This window comes from Leuciscus leuciscus, assembly GCF_965113295.1.
Source record: "Leuciscus leuciscus genome assembly, chromosome: 9".
Taxonomy (NCBI): domain Eukaryota; kingdom Metazoa; phylum Chordata; class Actinopteri; order Cypriniformes; family Leuciscidae; genus Leuciscus; species Leuciscus leuciscus.
Window position 1 is genome coordinate 42,780,533 of NC_138733.1, and position 23,579 is coordinate 42,804,111.

At 45.5% G+C, this 23,579-nt stretch overlaps 1 protein-coding gene across 1 annotated transcript in view; it reads right to left on the minus strand.

The window, feature by feature from the left end:
• Positions 1 to 231: 231 nt before the first annotated feature.
• ppm1lb (protein phosphatase, Mg2+/Mn2+ dependent, 1Lb) overlaps positions 232 to 23,579 on the minus strand; it is a 59,395-nt gene continuing 36,047 nt past the window's right edge. The window contains exons 2-4 of the mRNA XM_082179190.1: positions 7,662 to 7,821; positions 5,151 to 5,312; positions 232 to 1,262 (exon numbers count right to left, since the gene is read on the minus strand). Of these exons, the coding sequence (XP_082035316.1) occupies positions 916 to 1,262; positions 5,151 to 5,312; positions 7,662 to 7,821 (669 nt within the window). The 3' untranslated portion in view covers positions 232 to 915. The remainder of the gene's footprint in view (positions 1,263 to 5,150; positions 5,313 to 7,661; positions 7,822 to 23,579) is intronic.

Genomic DNA, 23,579 nt, shown 5'->3' on the forward strand with positions numbered 1-23,579 from the left:
CAGTTCAAAGAAGAGGAATGAACATTTATTCTTCCTTACATGTGTGTATATATCTGTATTATTATATATTCAAGTGTACATGGATTTGCTATGGTATGGAAGCTTGTTTCCATCACAGAATAAAACATTTTAGAAGATAATTGTGACTTTATTTTTCAGAATTGCGAGATATAAAGTCAGAATGGCGTGATATGTCGCAATTTCGTATTATAAAGAGTTTAAATTTCGCAATTCCGACTTTATAGTCAGAATTGCGAGATAGAAACATGCAATTGTGAGAAAAAAAGTCCGAATTGTGAGATCAAAAAAATGTTTTTTGTTATTTGTGGCAGAATCCAACTTTAATATGGGGCAAACAGTGCATTCAGCAGAAAAGTTTGCATTAGCACAGAAATGAAGTGAGCGTGTATTTGCATGCATTTGAGAGCTGTAGCGGAGGTTTTCAGGCAGTTACTTGATACTTTAGAGCTTGACAGACATGGTCACTATCACAGTTTACCTGTTTCTCCATGATTCATGATTTACACACTGTACGTGTTGGCTGGGTTATTTCTTAAGGCAACCTACTGTTAATTATTGAAAATATTATATGCAATAACCAGGGAAATTAAAACCAACATGACAGATTAAAAACAGATCAAAGTGAGGGATAATGATAATATCTGAACAGATTTATATGAAAGAACTGTGTAAATATTCTTCAAAAATTCCTCGGGGGAGCTATACCTTTAATGAAGAAGTGATTGCTTAAATCTGTACCATTCAATTTAAATACAAAGCGTTGCTTCTCCAAAAAATACAGCCTTTTAACATTTTTATCTAACGTTAAAGTTATGCATAATGATAATCGCTCATCCAGTCACTCAGATATCGGTTTGCAGTCCATGATCACATGTGAGAGCAGATCCGTCTTTACTAGCCAGCAGCTTTGGAGCCTCTCTTTCTGAACTTGACCACCATCACGGTGATGTTGTCCGGACAGCCGCGGTAGAAGGACTGCAGGACGATGCTCTTCGCACCGAAGTGCGGCTCATCCAGACGCTCTTTGATGAAGTGCACGGCTTCCTCGCTGCTGAAGGCGTCCCAGAGTCCATCTGAGGCCAGAATCATGAACTGAGGCTGTAGTTTGTCCAGGTCAAAGTTCAGCACATCAGGGTCAGGGATCAGCACCTTCAGCTTCTTTAGCGGATAGTCGCCAAGTGAACGGGACATGGCAAGAACGCCTTGCACACGCCAGGAGCCGTTGAAACTGATGAAGCCACCTAAATCAGAGAAGCTGATTACTGCTGGATTAAAGCAGGCCAGTCATTCAATAAGATAATTGAACTTTTGCATTGAATTTTGTTTTGTTTTGTAGGAAGTCATGAGACCTCACACAATGACAGTTCTGCTAATAAATCTATAACAGTTGCAGAACATATTTAACTCTTTCCCTGCCACTGACGGAATTTTCCAGCTTTCAGTGTTTCCACTGTTATACAGTAGGGGGCGCTATTACACATCTTTTGAAAGAGTACAGCGTCTCCTGATCACAACACAGGTGAAGAAGAAGCAGAAACAAGCAATATCATATGTAATCATATGCATATGTAAAATAACACGATCATCAACAATAAACAGCAAATCAAAACTAATGTTACTGAATGAAATGTCGACCCAGGACGAGCTATAGGACTGAAGCTTTGAGGGTGTTGATGGACTCGATCTACTGCATCTGTGTTTTCATCATCGCTCTGAATCTGATCCAGATGTAGTCTTTGACAAAAACATGATTTTCTCAGCTTTTTGCTCAAAATGTAAATTTTTTTATGAAACTTATTCAAGTGTTGATAATAAAAGGCATGAAGCTCTGTTCTTTCTTTTGCTCCATTGCATGATCAGATATTCATTCAACAAAATATTCTGAGGGCCATGAAACGTTTGTGAAAATGATCAGAAATGCTGCCGGTGACAGGCAACTTCTTTAGAAAACGCTGGCGAGGAAAGAGTTAAACTGCAATTTAATGTCAGCTTCAGAGATGTTTGGCAGAATGTTATGAAGGTCGTATTTAACACCTAAATTAAAAAAAATTGTCATTTGTTTCATGTCAGAACCAGAAATGGTGATTGTATTTTCCTCCCTATTGTGATGTACATTAGAGTGAAACTGCTTCAGGAAAAGTAAAAACAAAACATGTAGGGCGGGGCTTGATTGACACAATCTCATGTGATTGACAGGCTGATGGAGGGGAGGGATGACTGCACATCATGAGAGGAAAAAAAAAAATTATGAGGGGGAGGAGACAATAAGAATGATCCATTAACAGAAAAAGTTATTTTTGGACCAAAAATTACAACATTTTTCATTACAACATTTTTTTTTTTTTTTTGACAATTATTCACTTTTCGGGCCACCTTGATAGCCACCTTGATAGCCACCTTGTATGCATATAGCAGGTCTCCTCTCACTTTGAGAGATGTTGAAATGAGACTATAGCTCTGAACTTCAGACAGTTGATGTTCATCTCAATATCTGGCTTAGGCATGTGTACTAGGAATTTTTTGGAGGTGGTCTGCTTGAAGCATCCTCACCTTGAGCCCCTCAGTATCTGAGTGTATATTCTTTAGAGCTAGAGCCCATCAGTTAATCTTCTGTAATGTCTAGTTTCCCTGGTACTGGCCTCCTCTTATTACAAGAGTCGTCTAGCCTAGGCCCGTCTTTGCACTATCCAGCTAGGCCTTAAGTTGGTTTTCCTCTAGGCTTCTTGAATTAAAACTCAAGTCACAAGGCTGAATGTAGTTGGCCTCATAGTTGAGGCCTCCATTTCCCTTGGGCTTAGCAGTGAAACAAGGAAACTTGTCTTTAAATACAAGATAAATAGGCCTTGACCCTTTTTTTTTTTCTCAGGGTCATGCTGATAGTACTCCCCTTGTTAGGGTCATTGTTAGAGTGCTTTGCTACCCACAGCTCTATTTTATTCAGCCTTCACCACTGGGGCTCAGGTAGAGACACATCAAGATAGTCCTTGATAGTCCTGTAGCGTAAGATTGTACTCTCCTTGTTTAAAGGGTCGATAGCACATCTGCTTAGTACACTGCCTGTTGGCGATGTAAACTAAGTATAACCAGGCCCACAGAAATGTCTGTGAGAGCACCTAAGACGTCTGAGGTTAGCTCTGCTAACAAGTATCGCTATCAAGTAGTTAGGCCTTCACAAGCCTCCTTGAAGGCACCTCCCCAATGAGTTGGATGTTTAACATTAATTATCACGTTGCAGGCTCCCTTGGAGCCTCCCTGAGTCTAGCCCAGAGCCTGGTCAATATATATCAGGTAGAGCAAAGTGTTTCAGATACTATCTGAGGTTCGCTCTGTATGAATATACTCAGCTCCCTAAAGTCTGGTCGGAAGGTCGAAGGACTCTCACGAGGCCTCCCTGTTAGATCAGCCCTAGAGCTGGAGGCACTCCCCTTATTTAGAGTGCCCAGCATCCACAGGGCCTTGAAGCACTGTGTAGATCCAGGATTGAGTTACTCCCCACGTTTGCAAGGGTTATAAAGTACTATGCGGAGTTCTACTCCCCAGGATGCCCGTCTCTATGATCTATGGTCTGTGAGTGACTACTGCCACCATCTGCAGTCCTCCCTATCGGATGCCTCCACAGGTTAGGCAGATAATGTGAGAGACTCTGTTTAGGAAACAGACAGGTTGTTGGCAAGACTAGGTCATGAAATTAGACCAGTTCAGCCTCCCTGGTGGCATCTGGGGTTGACTTTATGTTCCCTGCAGAAAGTGACGGGACGAGACTCCTTTCGGACCCCCTGTCCATATTCCCTTAAAGGAACCCCTTCCATGGAAGCTGTTGGTACCAAGCCTTTGAGCGGACTTGGTTGGCCTTCATTGTTTCGGAGGCCTATTTAAGGCTCATAGCTTGGGCAGTGGCTGTAGGGAAGCCTGCATGTGACCCGAAGGGGGAGTGTTTTGGCATATCAGTGAAACTGCCATTTTTTGTCACAGCCATTATTTGGCATGCACTCCCCTCAGCATGGTGGTGTTGGTATATCATTCCCCAAAGCGTGCATTAATTTACGCAGTGCGAGTTCCCTTTCGAAAAGGAATGTCTCAGGTTACGACTGTAACCTATGTGACACTGCGTCGCTAGCCATGCCTTGGGATGCCTGCTGAACAGTCCCTTCAGACGATAAGTGGATGACATGTTCTCTAGGCACCCTTTTGATACTTCTGGGTCGCATCAGTAGTAACGTCATAAGTCGCCGGTCAATAACGATTGCCGTGATTGGATAAGTGATCCCCATAGCGTCATCGATGCAGTGCGAGTTTCCTTTCGAAAAGGGAACCCTTTTGCTGTTCTGCCCTGCTGCAAACAAGATGTTTAACCAGATAGCAGCTTCTGGCAACGTTTCTGAGGAATCTGAGCCCATTCCTCATGAGCAATGGCCTCCAGTTCAGTGATATTCTTGGGTTTGTATCCTGCAACTCCCTTCTTCAAATCCCACCAGAGATTTTCCATGGGGTTCAAGTCAGGTGACTGTGATGCCACTGTAGACTCTTCCATGATTTCTCCTGCAACCAAGCCTTAGTGAAATTTGAGGTATACTTGGAATCACTGTCCTGTTGGAAGGTCCAAGCTTAAGCTTCCTCACTGATGGCATGACGTTTTCTCCTAGGATTTCCTGATACTTCAAAGAATCCACTTGCCTTTCCAGTGGCAGAGGATGCAAACATGACACTCAACAAACCTAGCCAGTTCAGATATTTCATGTGTTCTAGCTCAAGCACACCTGGTGCAACTAATGAAGCCCTTGATTAGTGAGACAACACCTGTTTTGCAGATTTGTGCTGTTGTGAGGGATTATATTCAGGGGGTTGAATAATTTTGAGACTGCAGAAGTCAGTAAAAGTTGCATTTTCAGTTGAATTTGGGGAAACAATTTAAAAGTGAATTTTGCATAATAGATCCCCTTTAAATAAGTGTAAAGGAAGTATAACTACTACCCTAATGTATAAATACTTTACAATTATCACATTACAGTAATGAGATTTTTGGGGTAAAATATTTTTAATTGACAGGACATCAATGTGACGATGCAAAAAACAATCCTAAACATATTTTAATATATATACATGCATGACTGCAGTGGGCTGCTACTCACCTGCTTTCTTGATTCTCTTTCGCTCTTTGACCTCGTAGGGTTTGTGGTCATGTGACAGCGGGACGGCATTACCATCTTTATCGCACAGCACTGCCCTGGAATCGCCAACATTAGCTACAGTCAAGTCCTTCTCAGACAGCAGAGCCACCAGACACGTGGTACCTGAGCGAGACACAAACCGGATGTGAGTGAGGCTCTGGGCTGAACTTTCCTGTTTACAAGACTGAAAAACTTCATAAAAGGGAACTCTGAACCAGTTATCAATGGAAACCCAGGCCGGTTTCATGCGTGTCTGGTATTATTCTCAGTGCCGGTCAGCAAGCATGTGTCATGTATGTATTTCAGCGTGTAGGTGGTGTTGCCAGAAGCGGATTCTCCGATCCTCTAAAGTGGAGTGGCATCATCTGGGATCTCTACTATAAAAGCACCAATTGTCATGTTGTAAGAACGAGGAAGCAATAGCTGGTGCAATAAACTCTTTAATGTTAGAAATGATGAATCATACAGGGAAACAACACAGGGTGGCGACGCAGGGACTTCGATGGTCAAACACGGGTGAGTCTTGACAGGTGCTGAAGTGTCGGGATGGTGATGAAGAAATCCGGCGTGAACGAGGAACAGAACAGTGAACAGGAATCCAGGTACAAACATCACACGAGCACAGAACGGGAACAGGAACACAGTATCGGGAACACCAGACAGCACAAGACTTCAAACAACGATCTGACAATGGAGAGGAGAAAACGGTGAGTATTTAAGGAAGTGATGATGAGTCGCAGCTGGCGCCGATGATGATTGCAGATAGGATGAATGAGCGTGATTGCTCCGGCCACACCCACAGATCCACGCGACACACACACACACACACACAACACCAATAACAAATGCACGAGACGAAAAGAAAGCAATGCATTCGCGAACCGTGACACCAATGGCATTAATGCTCTCTATCTGTCTCTGTTAGTCTGGTCTTGTTCGCGTCATGTGAGATCCTTCACCAATCCAGCTCTTGGCCCGATTTACAGTTGAACTTTGTATTTTCGTTAGCCTTCTACCTCTATTGTAATTACTATTATTTTGTCCTTACATTGGTAATAGGTAGGGGTGTCACAATATATCACAATACAAAAATGCAACAATATTTATCGTGGATAGTGACAGAATGTATTGTGTAGTTCACCCAAAATAAATATTTCTGTCTAAGAAAAAATTCAAGGTTTCCGAGTTTTAATGTCAGTACTATATATAGGGCCCTATTTTAACGATCTGAAACGCAAGTGTCAAGCGCAAAGCGCAAGTAACTTTGTGGGCGGGTCTCGGCGCTGTTGCTATTTTCCCGGCGGGATAAATGACTCTTGCGCCAGGCGCAAATCTAAAATGGGTTGGTCTGAAGTAGCTTCATTATTCATAGGTGTGGTTTGGGCGTAACATGAAATAAACCAATCAGAGCGTCATCTCACATTCCCTTTAAGAGCAGAGGCGCTTTTTCCATAGCGGATTGCTATTGTAACGGCGGATTTGCCAGGCGCGCGCCAGGAGCGGTTCACAGCCGAGGAGAGCAACGCTCTCGTCACGGCCGTAAAAGAGAGAAGTTACATTGAAATGGAGAAACCCACCCAAATTAACTTCGGTTAAACAGGCGTATGATAATTTGGGTAAATGTGTAAGCTAGATGTATGCTTTTATAATAAATTGTCTATCTATCTATCTATCTATCTATCTATCGTAATAATGTATGATTTGCAAAAATGAAAACTGCTGCTTCTGTGTAGATGAGAGAATCAAAGTGTATGCGCGTTGTGCACACGCTACATTGATTATGGCCAAGCATGCGCCCTTAAAATAGCATATGGATAACATGCGCAACGCGCCACTGACTTTAAACAATTTTTTCCTGGTTAGTGGCGCAATTGTTTTCTAAACCTGCAAAATAGCATGAAGGAACGTTTGCGCCGGAACACGCCTCCTCTTTGCGCTGAACCGCCCCCGGGAGCGCAAGTGTATTTCCTAACTTACCGACGTGCTTCTGTGGAGGGAAAAGCGCGCTTTGCGCGGGTGCAAAATAGGAATGATACATGCGTCGGTGTACAAAGTCACTTGCGCTGGGTGCAAGATAGGGCCCTTAATGTCTTAATCTCAAATAAGAAATGAGAAACACCCACTAATTCATCCAGTAATGAAACAAGTGAAGTATTTATAAGAGAGTCATTGAATCATTCATTTAACCAATAAAAAATTATAATAATCGAATTAATTATTTTTTAAACAGACTGCAGCAATGAACATTTTGTCAGAACCTCTAGTAAATCACATGATATTTTGTTTAGTAGTATATTCAGAATCTTCTGAATACTGTCAGGTACTTTTCAAAGCAGCACAGAGTATGACAGGACAGTGCACAATGACCTCATCACATGTCATGTTTGATTCTCAGGTCGAAGGTCAAATTGTCGTAGACTTGCACTTAGTATATTGTGATTCTGAGCCATCCATCAGACTGTGAGCTCTCACCTGCTTCATCATAGGAGGCCGACAGTTGCTCCAGAATCTCTTTGTCCATGTTGAGGATCTGCTGCCTGAGAATGGACTGAGGAGTACGAGCGCTGTTTTCTTTCTGAAGCTGCTGGCGCAACATGACGGGAAGACGAGACTTGGCGTACTCTGCAGCTGCCTGAGAGACAAACACAGATGACATTTCTCATTCTTGAGCAATACGTCACATCAATTTATGAACACACTCTTCTGCGCATGACTGTGGTCATTTTGTGTTCATCATACAGTGCATCCGGAAAGTATTCACAGCGCTTCACTTTTTCCACATTTTGTTATGTTACAGCCTTATTCCAAAATGGATTAAATTAATTAATTTCGGATTTGAGATGTTTCTACAACTGGATTGGAGTCCACGTGTGGTGACTTCAGTTGATTGGACATGATTTGGAAAGGCACACACTTGTCTATATAAGGTCCCACATTTAACAGTTGCATGTCAGAGCACAAACCAAGCCATGAAGTCCAAGGAATTATCTTTAGACCGCCGAGACAGGATTGTATCGAGGCACAGAGCTGGGGAAGGGTACACCAATATTTCTGCAGCATTGAAGCTCTTAATAGTGATGGCAAAATGAGGCTTCCTGAACCACCGAGACCTCGCAGTCCATTGCTTCAGCCAAAGGTTCTTTACTCGAAGCTTCATTCAGCATTGCTCACTAGTGACACCTAGCTACTGTGCAAAGAAATAGCAGACAAATTAATTAATTTCCACTCACTGTTAATGTCTGTAACCTTTCATTTGCAATAATAAAAAGACCTGAGCAGACATTTGTCCATTACCTGTGTATAATATTTTTATATTTTTATGTATCTTTCTCTGTCTGCATTAAAAACTCATGCGCTCATTTGAGGCAGATAAGAGGAATAATAAGAGGAAAGGAGCATAAGCTACGATGGAAAGACATTTACTTAATAAATCCCTCGATGTGCAACAAAACAATCAGCAGAGGCTGTGATTGGATAACTGGACTAACCAGTGGACCAATGGCATCGCAGCATCTCAGATGTTGGTTTGGTGGTCCTGAAACGCCTGAGTCTTAGGGCCCTATTTTAGCAATCTAAAGTGCATGGTCTAAAGCGCATGGAGCAAGTGCACTTAGGGCGTGTGCGAATCCACTTTTGCTAGTTTAATGACGGGAAAAATGGTCGGCAAGCCCAACACATGGTCTAAAGGGTCGTCCCTAAAGGGTTGTCCTTATTCTCTTAATGAGTAATGGGTGTGTTTTGGGCATAACATGCAATAAACCAATCAGAGTCTCATTTCCCATTCCCTTTAAAAGCCAGTTGCGCTCGTGCCATGTCGGATTCGCAATTTACATGACGGAATTTGCAAGTGAAAAGACTGAACGTTTTTCTAGCGAGGAAACGGATCTGCTCGTGCGCGAGGTTAAAGCGGACCATCTACGGGACAAAGTGTAAGTTGTGGACCCGCCTATAGACGCATATTACTAACGCGCTCCTTCCCAGGAAGTGACGATTCTGTTCTCTTGAACACATGGGATGGAAATGCTGCTTTATTCGCAAATGTTTTATGCCATATTCCAATTTTGAGCACAAGGTAAATTCACAACTTTGAATGGAAACATGGCTAATATTACTTGGAGAAATGGTCTGTTCACGAGCGCCAGCAAGTCTTGTTTTATGTAACTGCATCAGCTCTGGGCACAAGCGTGACCTTTCAGAGTGATTACGCAATGTGTGGCGCATCACAGCATTTGTGGTTAAAAAGTATACACATTTTTTTATATATATATATATATAAAATGTCCGCTGGTTTGTCTAGATAAGACTCTTATTCCTCGGCTGGATCGTGTCGAGACTTTGAAGCTGCACTGAAACTCACATTTTGGACCTTCAAACTGTTGGACTCCATTGAAGTCACTATATAGGGAAAATTCCTGGAATGTTTTCCTCAAAAACCTTAATTTCTTTTCGACTGAAGAAAGAAAGACATGAACATCTTGGATGACGTGGGGGGTGAATAAATTATCAGGAAATTTTTATTCTGTAGTGAACAAATCCTTTAATTGAACTTGTAGGGTCATTAGGGGCTTTCGCACCGGATAGTTCAAGAAATGAGCCATCAGGGTGGTTCCCCGAAAACTAATGATTCCCCTAGGAACGTTTTCTGGTTGCATTCGCTCCGCCAGTAGGAACTCTGAAGTGACGTAAGCCGCGCTTGTTGTTGTGACCTTTATTTTGATGAGGCTGAGAACGCCAGAGCCTAAGCTCACAGTGCTCGCATTCTCCGTGTTCATTAGTTTACGATCTGTCTAACAGTCCTGTCTAATGTGTTATTATTAGGGCTGGGACGATACACCCATTTCCCGATTTTAGTTATTTATTTTAACACTAGGCCATGGGGAAAAGTTAAATCATACACTTATACAGACTGTACATGATGTATAAGATGAATCATAGTTACAAAAACAATTCATCACATCTTTCTGACTTATTTCAGAAGCATCATACAATCCTACATTCTCTTGAATATATGATTCAATAACTGTTACGTTTTTTAACAGTCATATGTCGCCACCTAGTGGCGAAACAATGTAACCGATAAATGTGTTATTTTAAGCGCCAAATCAAAAGTTGATTTACTCTCTTTTGATCGCTATCGTAGACCATCAGTGTTCATATTTGAAATTTAAACTTTTATCCCAGTACTTCTATTTGATTTTAAAATCGTTTAAAAAAAAAAATCGTGATACCTAGGTGAATCGATTTTTTCTCCCAGCCCTAGTTATTATATAGAACTATTATTCATAGAAAGTAGACAGCAATGGAAAGTTAGTAGCGAATGCCGTGTGATTGATGTCCAGTGTTGCTGAGCAGAAATACATAATCATGTTTCTCTTGGTCTCCTCAAAGTTGCGTTGGATTTTCTCCTCAGCGTAAAGGTTTAGAGGCTCATCTATCACTGTTTTCCATATTCGTAGAGTTAGTTTCTGAAGTAAATATATAGTCTATAATCTGTGTGTTTACACAGCCTTTTTAAAAATGGCGGGTGCTGGTGTTTCGCGTGCGTTCGGCCAATCAGCGAACACTAACGTCACGGATAGTTCCTATAGCGCTGGTTTAGACCGACTCTAAAGAGGGAGTAAATTAGTTCCTCCAAAAGGAGTTTCTAGAACTAAAATCGTTCCTAGTTCCTGCGGTGCGAACACGCCAAAATCCGGGAACTTACGCCAATAGTTTTAGGAACTATGAAAGGGTTCCTCCGGTGCGAAAGCCCCAATTGAATCCCCTCTGGACATCACTTCCATCGAATGACACTAATCCAAGAATAAGGACACTTTCTACTACACAGAAACCCAACTGAACTCATCCCTCATACTGTAAACATGAGCAGGAAAGTTAACAGTATATCCATGTATGATGCCTCAGTTAGGGCCAATTATACTCACACTCATTTTCAACACTGTTGAACAAAATCAACACTAACATCATAAGAGAAATCCCCCAAAAATGTCCAACCAGTCAGCATGTAATCAAAACTGACTCTTTTTTTCTTCTTCATGCTTGTTACTGTTTTTACAGTGAATGAATTATCTGTGCATGACCTTGTTTGACTGCTTCATTGATACTACTGTTTACTTGATAAACTAAATGGAGGAAAAAAATTGTTGGCTGGGGTGGAAATGATGCCACAACTGAGGCCGAACCCGTCTAAAACTGAATAGAAATCATTTACACTTTTAATATCAAAATGTTTTATAGTTATCTGGTGTTGTATTTGTTCCTTGCACTGGCAGTCAAGTTTAACGCAAACAAAAAAAGTTTAAAGCCTCTTGGAGCAGCCCATGCACGCTCACAAGATTTTATAGGATTAATGTGGGAAATCCGAAATCTTTGGGGTCTGCTATTTTATCTGTGGCTAAATAGATGGGGGAGGGACCCTGGTGGTATAAGTCATCCAAGGGAAGACCGTGGTGAGTGAGTGAGGTTGAAATAGATTGTAAGTTATGTCCATAACTATGGATCTATGAGACCGAACGATGACCGTCACCTCACCTGGATGTTATATAGCCAACCCCTAAGGTCAGTCACCTGATATTGTTGATATTAGGTCTTGAGCAGAGATGGACAGTAACAAAGTACATTTACTTGAGTACTGTACTTTAGTACACTTTTTGAGTATCTGTACTTTACTTGAGTATTATTTTTTTATGGAAACTTTTTACTTCACTACATTTGAAAGACAAATATCATACTTTTTACTCCACGACATTTCTGTCAAGGTCCTTGAGTAGAAAGTAAGGGGATGATTTTGGTTGCAAGGCTTGCATTTTGGTTGGAAATGAAAATTGGGTTGACGTCAGAACTCGACTGATGTTGGTTTCTGATGTCAACCCGTCTGTCCAACGTTGGAGATTAATGTCAATCTGCCATTGGATTCTGACATCAACTTGATTTTCATTTTCAACGTTGGGTTTGGCCAAGCAGCCATTTGGGTGTCCGAAACCATTGTGGACGTTATTGAGTGCACTTATTCAATCTCACATTCAATCCCACTACTGGAACTGTGTTCTAGAAATAAATGTGATATTGATATGAGGGAAGGCAGCCATAGATTCAGAGGCATAAGGTACTGTAAGTATTACATACAACAATGCAAGAATAATAAAACAATGCATTGACATTTACTTTTTACTTATAATACTTAAGTAATTTTAAAGACAAGAACTTCTGTACTTTTACTTGAGTAAAAATCGGTCTTTACAACTTTTACTTGTAATGGAGTAATATTTGACCAGTAGTATCTTTACTTTCAAGTAAGGAAGTTGTGTACTTTGTCCACCTCTGACTCTCGAGGATAGATGGAAGAATGGCGTCATTCAAGGGAAGACCGTGGTGACGGTCTGAGTGAGGTCGAAAAAAGATCTGCAGTGAACCAAAGACAGTCTGTCATGATTCTGGCTTTTCCTATCCTTTTCCGCCCTCTTCTGGTCACTTCATTCTTTACACCCACTTGTTTTACGCACGCTATCAATCACTCACTCTCTTTGTTCCAGCTGTTTCCTATCTTCTCCTGTTCTACCCTAAGTGCTTCGCACCTGTCCCCTTTTCTCTCTGATTACGTTTGCTACTTCTTCTCTCTCTTTCTCCTGCCTCTTTGTCGGATTGTTCGTTGACTTCAGTTGAATGAAGAACAGTGTTACCTTCTCGCTCTACCCTTTTCCTGCCCTGTCCTGCCCTGTCCTGTCGTGTCCTGTCGTGTCCTGTCGTGTCCTGTCGTGTCCTGTCGTGTCCTGTCGTGTCCTGTCGTGTCCTGTCGTGTCCTGTCGTGTCCTGTCGGGAATTCATCTAGCAGCAAGTATTTTACAACTCACGCTCTAACCAGCTCTCTGTGTCCAGTGAAACGCTTGACTGTGCTGCTGCTGTTCCCCGCTGTGTGTCTACTATGCATCCATCTCTGTGACCTGAGGCTAGCCACCTGCTGTGTTCTCGCATCGCCGCTGACTGCTGTCTAAATACTGTTTACAAGAGGATTATTTCTGTTTATGATTACTGGCCGTATTTTTGGCTGTTTCTGTTGTCAATTATCTACAAAGAAGATTTCTGTTGAACTGCTCTGCTGGAGGCTACCTCATTTACTTTCTATTAAAAGACTGATTCACTGTCACTCGCTATTGGGTCTTCTCTCACCTCATAACAGTACAATCCGACCAAGATGGACCCAGCGAGTGAGACTCCCTTTCAAGTTGCTGTCGAGCGTCAAGGTGCTTTACTGGGCAGGCATGAAGAGGAGCTGGTCGCCACAAGACGCGTGGTGGAATCCCTGGCTGCGCAGGTGTCTGATCTGACCGCGCAACTTCATCATCTTCGTCAAGAACCCTCTTCATCTTCTCTGCTGCCCTCGTCTCCAGAGCCTAGAATAAATAATCCACCGTGTTACTCGGGTGAGCCAACACAGTGTCGTTCATTCTTGACTCAGTGTGAAGTAATCTTCTCTCTTCAACCATCTACTTACGCCAGGGACCGCGCCAAGGTCGCATTTGTGATCTCCCTCCTTACTGGACGGGCTCGTCAGTGGGGAGCGGCCAGCTGGGATGCTGAGGCGGATTTCCTGGATCGATTTTCCTCGTTCAAGGAGGAGATGATTCGTGTCTTCGATCGCTCCGCTCATGGTCCTGAGGCTTCCCGCTTGCTCTCTTCTCTTCATCAAGGGAGGCGTTCTGCCGCTGATTTCTCAATTGAGTTTCGCACTCTTGCCACGACTTGCGGCTGGAATGAGCCGGCGCTGGTGGCCCGCTTCCTGGAAGGTCTCAACACCGAGGTCAGGGACGAGATCCTCGCCAGGGAGATTCCCAGTCGTCTCGATCCTCTCATCGACCTCGCCATCAGAGTGGAGAAGCGTTTCGACTTGCGACAACGAGCCAGAGGTACCGAGACCGTTTCTCTCTCTCCGCCCCCAACCTCTTCTCTTTCATCATCTGTCGCGGAACCCATGCAGCTGGGAGGCTTACGAATCTCCTCGAAGGAACGAGAACGAAGAATTATGAACCGGCTCTGTCTCTACTGTGGCTCCGACAAGCACTTTGTGTCGACGTGTCAAGTAAAAGCCAACGCTCGCCAGTAATAGGAGGGATACTGGCGAGCGCTACTTCTCTGGTCCCTTCTCATCAAGCCAACACTACCATTCCTGTTCATCTGCATTGGCAAGGATTCGCTGTCTCTACCAACGCCATGATTGACTCTGGGGCCGAGGGGAATTTCATTGACGAGACGTGGGCCCGTGAGCAAGGTATTCCTCTCAATGAACTGAAAGAGGCCACTCCCCTTTTTGCCCTAGATGGTAGTTCCCTGCCCAAGATCTGCCGTGAGACTGTTCCTGTGTCTCTCACGGTCTCAGGCAATCATCGCGAGACCATTTCCTTTAAAATTTTTCGTTCTCCTTTTTCTCCCATAGTCCTAGGACATCCTTGGTTAAAACTGCATAATCCCCATATTAACTGGTCTAAGGGAACCATCCTATCATGGAATCTGTCGTGTCATGTTAAATGTCTTGTCTGCCATACCTCCTGTTTCTTCTGTTTCTGTGTTTCAGGAGGAGCCAGGAGATTTGTCTGGAGTGCCGGAGACGTATCACGATTTGTGAGCGGTTTTCAGCCGTTCACGGGCCACTTCTCTCCCTCCTCACCGTCCTTACGATTGTTGTATCGATCTTCTTCCCGGTACTACACCACCACGCGGTAGATTGTATTCTTTGTCGATTCCTGAGCGTAAGGCTCTCGAGAATTATCTCTCTGAGGCTCTAGATGCGGGTACCATAGTTCCCTCTTCCTCCCCTGCCGGCGCGGGGTTTTTTTTTGTGAAAAAGAAGGATGGTTCCTTGCGTCCCTGTATAGATTATCGAGGGCTCAATGACATTACGGTAAAGAATAGATATCCTTTGCCGCTTATGTCATCTGCTTTTGAGATCTTGCAGGGAGCTAAGTTTTTCACAAAATTAGACCTGCGCAATGCCTACCATTTGATACGCATAAAGGAGGGCGACGAGTGGAAGACCGCGTTCAATACTCCTCTCGGGCACTTTGAATACCGGGTTCTTCCTTTCGGGCTCGTAAACGCTCCCGCTGTCTTCCAAGCACTTATTAATGACGTCCTTCGCGATATGCTCAATATCTTTGTCTTTGTTTACCTAGACGACATTCTGATCTTTTCACCCTCGCTTCAGGTTCATGTACAGCACGTTCGACGCGTTCTTCAGCGCCTGTTAGAGAACCGTCTCTTTGTCAAGGCGGAGAAGTGCTCTTTTCACACGCAGTCGGTAGTTTTTCTCGGTTCCGTTATTTCGGCGGAGGGAATTAGTATGGACCCTGCAAAGGTCCAAGCGGTCACAGATTGGCCAGTTCCTGATTCACGCACAGCCCTTCAGAGATTCCTTGGTTTTGCTAACTTTTATCGCAGGTTCATTCGAAATTTTAGTCAAGTGGCAGCACCGTTAACCGCGCTTACGTCATCCAAGTCTTGTTTTGTCTGGACCGATTCCGCTCAGAGTGCGTTCGAGCGTCTTAAGAGTCTTTTCTCTACAGCTCCCATTTTGATTACTCCTAACATTTCTAACCAGTTTATTGTCGAGGTCGATGCTTCAGAGGTGGGTGTTGGGGCCATTCTTTCCCAACGCTCATTCCTTGATGACAAGGTACACCCTTGTGCCTATTTTTCTCACCGTCTTTCGCCTTCAGAACGCAATTATGACGTCGGTGACCGCGAGTTACTCGCCATTCGCTTGGCTTTGGAAGAGTGGCGTCACTGGTTAGAGGGAGCATCGGTTCCTTTCATAGTATGGACCGATCATCGTAATCTCGAATACATTCGTTCCGCTAAGCGTCTGAACGCGCGTCAGGCTCGTTGGGCTCTTTTCTTCGCCCGTTTCGAGTTTACCATTTCGTATCGTCCAGGGTCTAAGAATGTAAAACCCGACGCGCTCTCTCGTCTTTTCGATTCCTCTGAGGTCACTCCAACCCAGGAGGTTATTATTCCTCCTGCACGGGTGGTTGGGGTGACGATTTGGGGAATAGAGAGACTTGTCAAACGTGCGCTCGCTCGCTCCGTTCCGCCGCGAGGCTGTCCTAAACACTTACTTTTCATTCCTGTCTCTGCTCGGCGCGCGGTCCTTCAATGGGCCCATACCTCCAAATTGGCAGCCCATCCCGGTGTTAGGGGTACCCTTGCTTTAGTTAAACAGCGTTTTTGGTGGCCGTCCCGTGAGAAGGATATTCGTCGCTTTGTTGCTGCATGCGCCGTTTGCGCTCAAACCAAGTCCAGTCATTCTCCTCCTACTGGCCTTTTAAGACCGTTGCCTGTTCCGTCTCGTCCGTGGTCACACATAGCTCTCGATTTTATTACTGGGCTCCCCTCGTCGGCGGGTCATACCGTTATCCTTACTGTCGTTGATCGCTTCTCTAAAGCCGCACATTTCATCCCCCTTCCTAAACTTCCCTCCGCCAAAGAGACGGCGCAGATAATGGTCGATCACGTTTTTAAGCTCCATGGTCTCCCCTCCGATGTTGTTTCTGACAGGGGTCCCCAATTCGCTTCTCAATTTTGGAAAGAATTTTGTCGTCAGATCGGAGCTTCCGCGAGTCTCTCGTCTGGGTTCCACCCCCAGACCAATGGTCAGGCCGAACGCGCAAACCAAATTGTCGGCCGCATCCTGCGCAGTCTTGCTTTTAAGAATCCCACGTCTTGGTCCGAGCAGCTCCCCTGGGCTGAATATGCCCATAATTCTCTTCCGTCCTCCGCTACAGGACTCTCGCCTTTCCAGAGTTGCCTTGGGTATCAACCGCCTTTATTCTCTTCCCAAGATCCAGACTCGTGCGTTCCGTCGGTTCAAGCTTACATTAAACGTTGCAAACGAACCTGGAAGAGGGTTAGATCAGCTCTTTGTCGTTCTAGAACTAGGATGTGCGTTGCAGCTAATAGGCGTCGTGTCAAGAGTCCCCGCTATCTTTGCGGTCAAAGGGTGTGGCTTTCCACCCAGAATCTGCCACTTCAATCCATTTCACGGAAGCTGGCTCCTCGGTTTATCGGTCCTTTTCGGATTTCTAAAATTATCAGTCCTGTCTCAATCAAATTGAAGCTACCTCCTTATCTCAGACGCGTCCACCCGGTCTTCCATGTCTCATGCATTAAGCCCGTTATTCGCGCCCCGTCTTGTCCTTCGCATCCTCCTGTCTTAGTCGAGGGGACTCCGGTTTATAGAGTCCGTAAGCTTCTGGACGTTCGCCGTCGTGGTCGCGGTTACCAATATTTGGTAGACTGGGAGGGGTACGGTCCGGAGGAGAGAAGTTGGATTCCATCTCGGGACGTCCTGGACCGTTCGCTTATCGATGATTTCCTCCGCTCTCGCCAGTCTTCCTCCTTGGGAGCGCCAGGGGGCGCTCGTTGAGGGGGGGGTACTGTCATGATTCTGGCTTTTCCTATCCTTTTCCGCCCTCTTCTGGTCACTTCATTCTTTACACCCACTTGTTTTACGCACGCTATCAATCACTCACTCTCTTTGTTCCAGCTGTTTCCTATCTTCTCCTGTTCTACCCTAAGTGCTTCGCACCTGTCCCCTTTTCTCTCTGATTACGTTTGCTACTTCTTCTCTCTCTTTCTCCTGCCTCTTTGTCGGATTGTTCGTTGACTTCAGTTGAATGAAGAACAGTGTTACCTTCTCGCTCTACCCTTTTCCTGCCCTGCCCTGTCCTGTCGTGTCCTGTCGTGTCCTGTCGGGGAATTCATCTAGCAGCAAGTATTTTACAACTCACGCTCTAACCAGCTCTCTGTGTCCAGTGAAACGCTTGACTGTGCTGCTGCTGTTCCCCGCTGTGTGTCTACTATGCATCCATCTCTGTGACCTGAGGCTAGCCACCTGCTGTGTTCTCGCATCGCCGCTGACTGCTGTCTAAATACTGTTTACAAGAGGATTATTTCTGTTTATGATTACTGGCCGTATTTTTGGCTGTTTCTGTTGTCAATTATCTACAAAGAAGATTTCTGTTGAACTGCTCTGCTGGAGGCTACCTCATTTACTTTCTATTAAAAGACTGCTTCACTGTCACTCGCTATTGGGTCTTCTCTCACCTCATAACACAGTCTCAAAAACGCGGTTTGAAATAGCTGGTGTTTCTGACGTCACAAACTACCTTAAAGACACATCTTACGATGTCGGAAAGATCCGGGAAGGCCCTCCCGGAGAGATACCGTAATACCTGATCTTCCTACACAGCTTCTCTGGCTGCGATACCGTAACAGCAAATTCTGGGTTTAGCAAACCAGCTTTGCTCACCAAGCTCTGCAAGACTGACAAAGCAGAGGGGGCCATGGATGTGTTCAATGACATCAGAGCCAAGAAAAGTGACATCATCAAAGCTGGCTGCGAACTGTTCAAGCTCACATTCTGCGGAAATCCACCTGAAGATTTGGAAGACTTAAGATTTGATATCATCAGCAAACGGGCCGTAGCCAGGAGCATCAAGCCTGAGAAACTGCCTCCGACTACAGGAGCTGTGGCACAGCACTCTCTGCGGGCATATCTCCAGACCAAAGATCGGCTACTGCTACACTGTCCATCACTGGATGTCCTTGAGTATGGATGGAAACAAGGAGAACAAGGTTATGCCCCAGTCCCTACAACAGATCCCATTGCACTGAACTACCTTCTGAAGTTTGTCAGCTGCAACTGTTCAGGGGACTGTGACACTCTCAGGTGCTGCTGTAAAAAGCAAGGCGTCAAGCGTATTTCTGTTTGTGGGAACTGTCATGGTAACTCTTGCCAGAACTTCAACCAGCCGGATGATAACAGGAGTGAGGGAGATGTAGGGGAGTTGGATGAGGTTTGTTAAATTGTAAGTTTTGTTTTGTAATTGTTCAATAAAACCATTTTTATGTGGTTTTTGTATGGACTTGGAGTAATTTTAACTCAAAACTAATGGCTGGGATAGATTGAGTACCCCTAAAAAACCCTAGTTAGACATCTCAAAAGGTAATATTGAAAAAATAAAATAAAATAAAAATCACAATTTTTACCCTGGCTGTCTGGCCACCCCAACTTTGATTGCCTCTCCAGGCGTTTCCCCGAGGATTTGGCCGTGGATAAATTGGGAGGTGTTACTAGCAGTGGTGGCTGGTGCTAAAAAAACTGAAAAACTGGGCACAACAAACTGAATTATTAATCCAGGACTGAATGTAGGCTAATTGTTAAATAACAATTTGACAGTGATAATAATGTAGCTATCATTAGCGTAAAGTTTAGCTAAAACTTCAGCCGGTAGGGTTGGGAAATAGCCAACTGCCAAATAAATCTGAATGTTTGGGCTAAATGGCGATGTATGGTATAATCTGAGTATTTAATTATTATTTTTCTATTTTGAATAAAAAAAAAACTGTATTTAATAAAAAATATATATATTTAATATCCTGATCAATATTGTCCTACAAACAATGTTCATATTGAAGGTTATAAAATCAAACATCGTGTAACCTTGCTGTCTATCTGCAGTCTATCCAAAAAAGGGGTCAAATCACATTAAATTCTAACATTGCAACATTACAATCTAAAAACAAAATAATGCTTTTTAAAGAAGTAGTTAAATTGACTAAACTTAAAATAAAAAAATGAAAAATAAAAACAAAGCGCCTCGGTTACGACTGTAACCTCGGTTCCCTGAAGAGGGAACGAGCGTTGCGTCGAAAAGCTGACGCTATGGGAACGCTTTGCGTGATGACGTCTTGAAGCACATGTAAAATCAGTCCAATGGTGTGGCGGAACGTCAGAGGCGGGTGACGTCACGTACCAGGAAGCTATAAAAGCCGGCCCGAAACAGAAAACGAAATCTTCGTAAAGTCTGAAGTCGCGCTGACAGGCATGAAGGAGATATGGCAAGGCGATGCAACGCTCGTTCCCTCTTCAGGGAACCGAGGTTACAGTCGTAACCGAGGCGTTCCCTTTCAAGGGAACTCCCGTTGCGTCGAAAAGCTGACGCTATGGGAACGTCTATACCAACGCCTCCATAGCTACAAATGTCTGTCCTGTGTGTAATCATGTGAGCAGCACTAAGAAGACAAAACATGAGACCCTAGAGTAGAGTCTAAATCCAGAGAGTAGAACCTGACGAAGGTGTGCGGTGAGGACCAGCCTGCCGCATCACAGACGTCCTGTAACGATACTCCTGATATAAGGGCCTTAGAGGCCGCCATACTCCTAGTAGAGAGCGACCGGACAGCCAAAGGAGAAGGCTGTCCAGCCGCCTCATAAGCCAGTGAGATAGTCTCAACCACCCACTTGCTCATCCTTTGCTTAGACACTGGACCTCCCTTGTTAGGGGAGCAAAAGTCACTTTTACGCCACAGGGCAGCTCTGTGGACATACGCGTCTAACGCCCGAACAGGGCAAAGCAAATTATTCGCCTCCTGGTCCGATTTCGAAAGGGAGGAGGACCTCCAAGTGCCACGAAGGAAACGAGATACCAAGGGGTCTTTCCCCACAGACATTCCACCCAAAGGACTGTGGTAAGCACCTATGGCCGCCACATAGACCTTTAAAGTGGACGGGGTCAGACCTGCAGTGAACCGTTCCTGCAGGAACTCCAGCACTGTACCAATTGGGCAGTGGACTGGGTCCAACCGACGGTCACTACACCAAGAAGTGAATACTCTCCACTTCAGGGCATAAAGTTTCCTCGTGGAGGGAGCTCTGGACTGTAGAATGGTCTCAACAACCTCGGTTGAGAGACCTGACTCTATGAGCTGGGCCCCCTCAGAGGCCAAGCCCACAGGTTCCACAGTTCTGGCCGAGGGTAAAATATCGAGCCCTCTGCCTGGGACAGAAGGTCCCTCCTGACGGGTAACTCCAGAGGATGCCCGCCGAGGAGGGACACAAGATCGGGAAACCCGGTCCCTGCGAACTCTTTCCAGAACTCCCGGGAGCAGAGCAACTGGGGGAAAGGCGTACAGACGTAGCCTCGGCCACGTCTGTACCATAGCATCCAGTCCCAGAGGAGCTGGATGCGTGAAGGAGAACCAAAGTGGACAGTGAGACGTCTCTCGAGACGCAAACAGATCCACTTATAATTTCCATATCAGCTCCACCACCTCGGGGGTGGAGCCACCATTCCCCGGGCCTCGGCCCCTGTCTCGACAGAGTGTCTGCTCCTATATTCTGGACCCCGGGGATGTAGGCTGCCTTGAGTGACAGCAACTTCCCCTGGGACCACAAGAGGATATGGCATGCCAGCGCAAACCCCCTTGATATAGGCGACTACCGACGTGTTGTCCGTATGTAGTACACATGGTGTCCCCTGAGACCTGTGATAAAGCTCCTCAGAGCCCGGAAGACAGCTAACATCTCTAGGCTATAGAATGCCAGGAACGATGATGGTCTTCCCACAGACCTTAAGATGAGCGACCCTCAGGATCGCTCCCCAACCCGTGAGGGAAGCATCCGTCGTTAGCAGTTTGCGACGACAAGGAGCTCCCAGCACTGGGCCCTGGGACAGGAACCAAGGTTTCTTCCACATAACCAAGGCACGTAGGCATCACCGCGTGACCTTGATTGTGCGAAATGGGTTGCCCCTTGGGGAAAAACCCTCTGGTCCTGAGCCACCACTGCAGGGGCCTCATGTGCAGCAGTCCAAAAGGTATCCCGTTGGAAGCTGCTGCCATGAGACCCAACAGTCTCTGGAACTGTTTGACAGTGAGTAGCTGGCCTAGCTTTACACTTCTCACAGCTGCCAGGATGGAATCGAAGCGTGGCGATGACAGGCGCGCCTGCATCGACACTGAATCCCAAACCACGCCTAAAAAAGTGGTCCTCTAAAATGGAGAAAGCACACTCTTCTTGGCGTTCAGCCGTAACCCCAACTCTTTCATATGGGCGAGAACAACATCTCGATGTTGAACCGCCATCTAATGCGACTGAGCTAAAATCAACCAATCGTCGATGTAGTTCGTGATGCGAATACCCCGGAGGCGCAGAGGCGCCAGAGCTGCATCCACGCATTTGGTGAAAGTGCGGGGTGATAAAGCCAGGCCGAATGGAAGAACTCGATATTGGTATGCTTTGCCCCCGAAAGCAAACCTCAGGAACTTCCAATGACACGGACGGATGGAAATATGCGTCCTTAAGGTCTATCGTGACAAACCAGTCCTCGGACCTGATCTGTGGCACGATTTGTCTCAAGGTTAACATTTTGAACTTGAGCTGCATGTACTCGTACAGAACTCGAAGATCTAAAATGGGACGCAATCCCCCGTCCTTTTTTGGAACTATGAAGTACCGGTTGTAAAACCCGGTTTCCCTGTTGGAGGGGGGTACAAATTCTATGGCCCCTTTCTCTAACAGAGTGTTTACTTCCTGTTCCATAACCAGAACCTGCTCGGGGCCCACCACTGTGGGCAGGACCCCCATAAACCGCGGTGGGCGTTAATAGAATTGTATCTAATACCCTTTTTCCACGGTCTGCTGGACCCAACGAGAAACATTTGACAGTAGCTTCCACGCTGTCAAAGATTCTACTAGAGGTACCAGTCTCTCGAGACTGGTTTCTGGATTTTGTTGCTGTTGAGTAGTCGGTTCGTCGCCCTGTAACGGCGCACCGGCAGGGAACGACCAAACAGACTGCTCCAGCACCCTCCTCAGAGGGGGCGGGCATCCCGAGGCCACTACGTTTCCGGGTGGACCTTGAGATATGTGCTCGCCGGAGACCGCTGCGCCCTGTAACACCGGAGGCGGCAGGGTTGGCAGAACGGTCCCCTGAGGGCACCGAAGAGAGACGGCACCGTATTTTTCTCCTGCTGTTGAGTAGTCGGTTCGTCGCCCTGTAACGGCGCACCGGCAGGGAACGACCAAACAGACTGCTCTAGCACCCTCCTCAGAGGGGGCGGGCATCCCGAGGCCACTACGTTTCCGGGTGGACCTTGAGATATGTGCTCGCCGGAGACCGCTGCGCCCTGTAACACCAGAGGTGGCAGGGTTGGCAGAACGGTCCCCTGAGGGCACCGAAGAGAGACGGGCACCGTGAAAAGAGGTGTTAACCGCTCTGCTTCGGGGGGACTACCCTCATTTGTCCTGAGCCCTCAGACATCAGGACTTTTTCCCAGCAGCCTTCTTGGCGGTAATAACGGTCCGCAGATCCGTTTTACCCCTCGAAGACTGCTGGGTTTGAGAGCGCCCTCCGTGTCCCCGAGATTTTTGTGGGGGAGCACGAGAGGACACACTCTGTTTTTGAGTGGCACGATGTTCAGCGCTCTTTTTAGAGGAGTGAGGCTGCTCCCGCTCAGCAGCCTCAATGAAAGAACGGCGGGGGAGAAGTTTTTGTAATGCAGCTGCCTGTTTAGCAGCTTCCTGAGATTTAGCTACCGCACTGTTTACTGCATCAC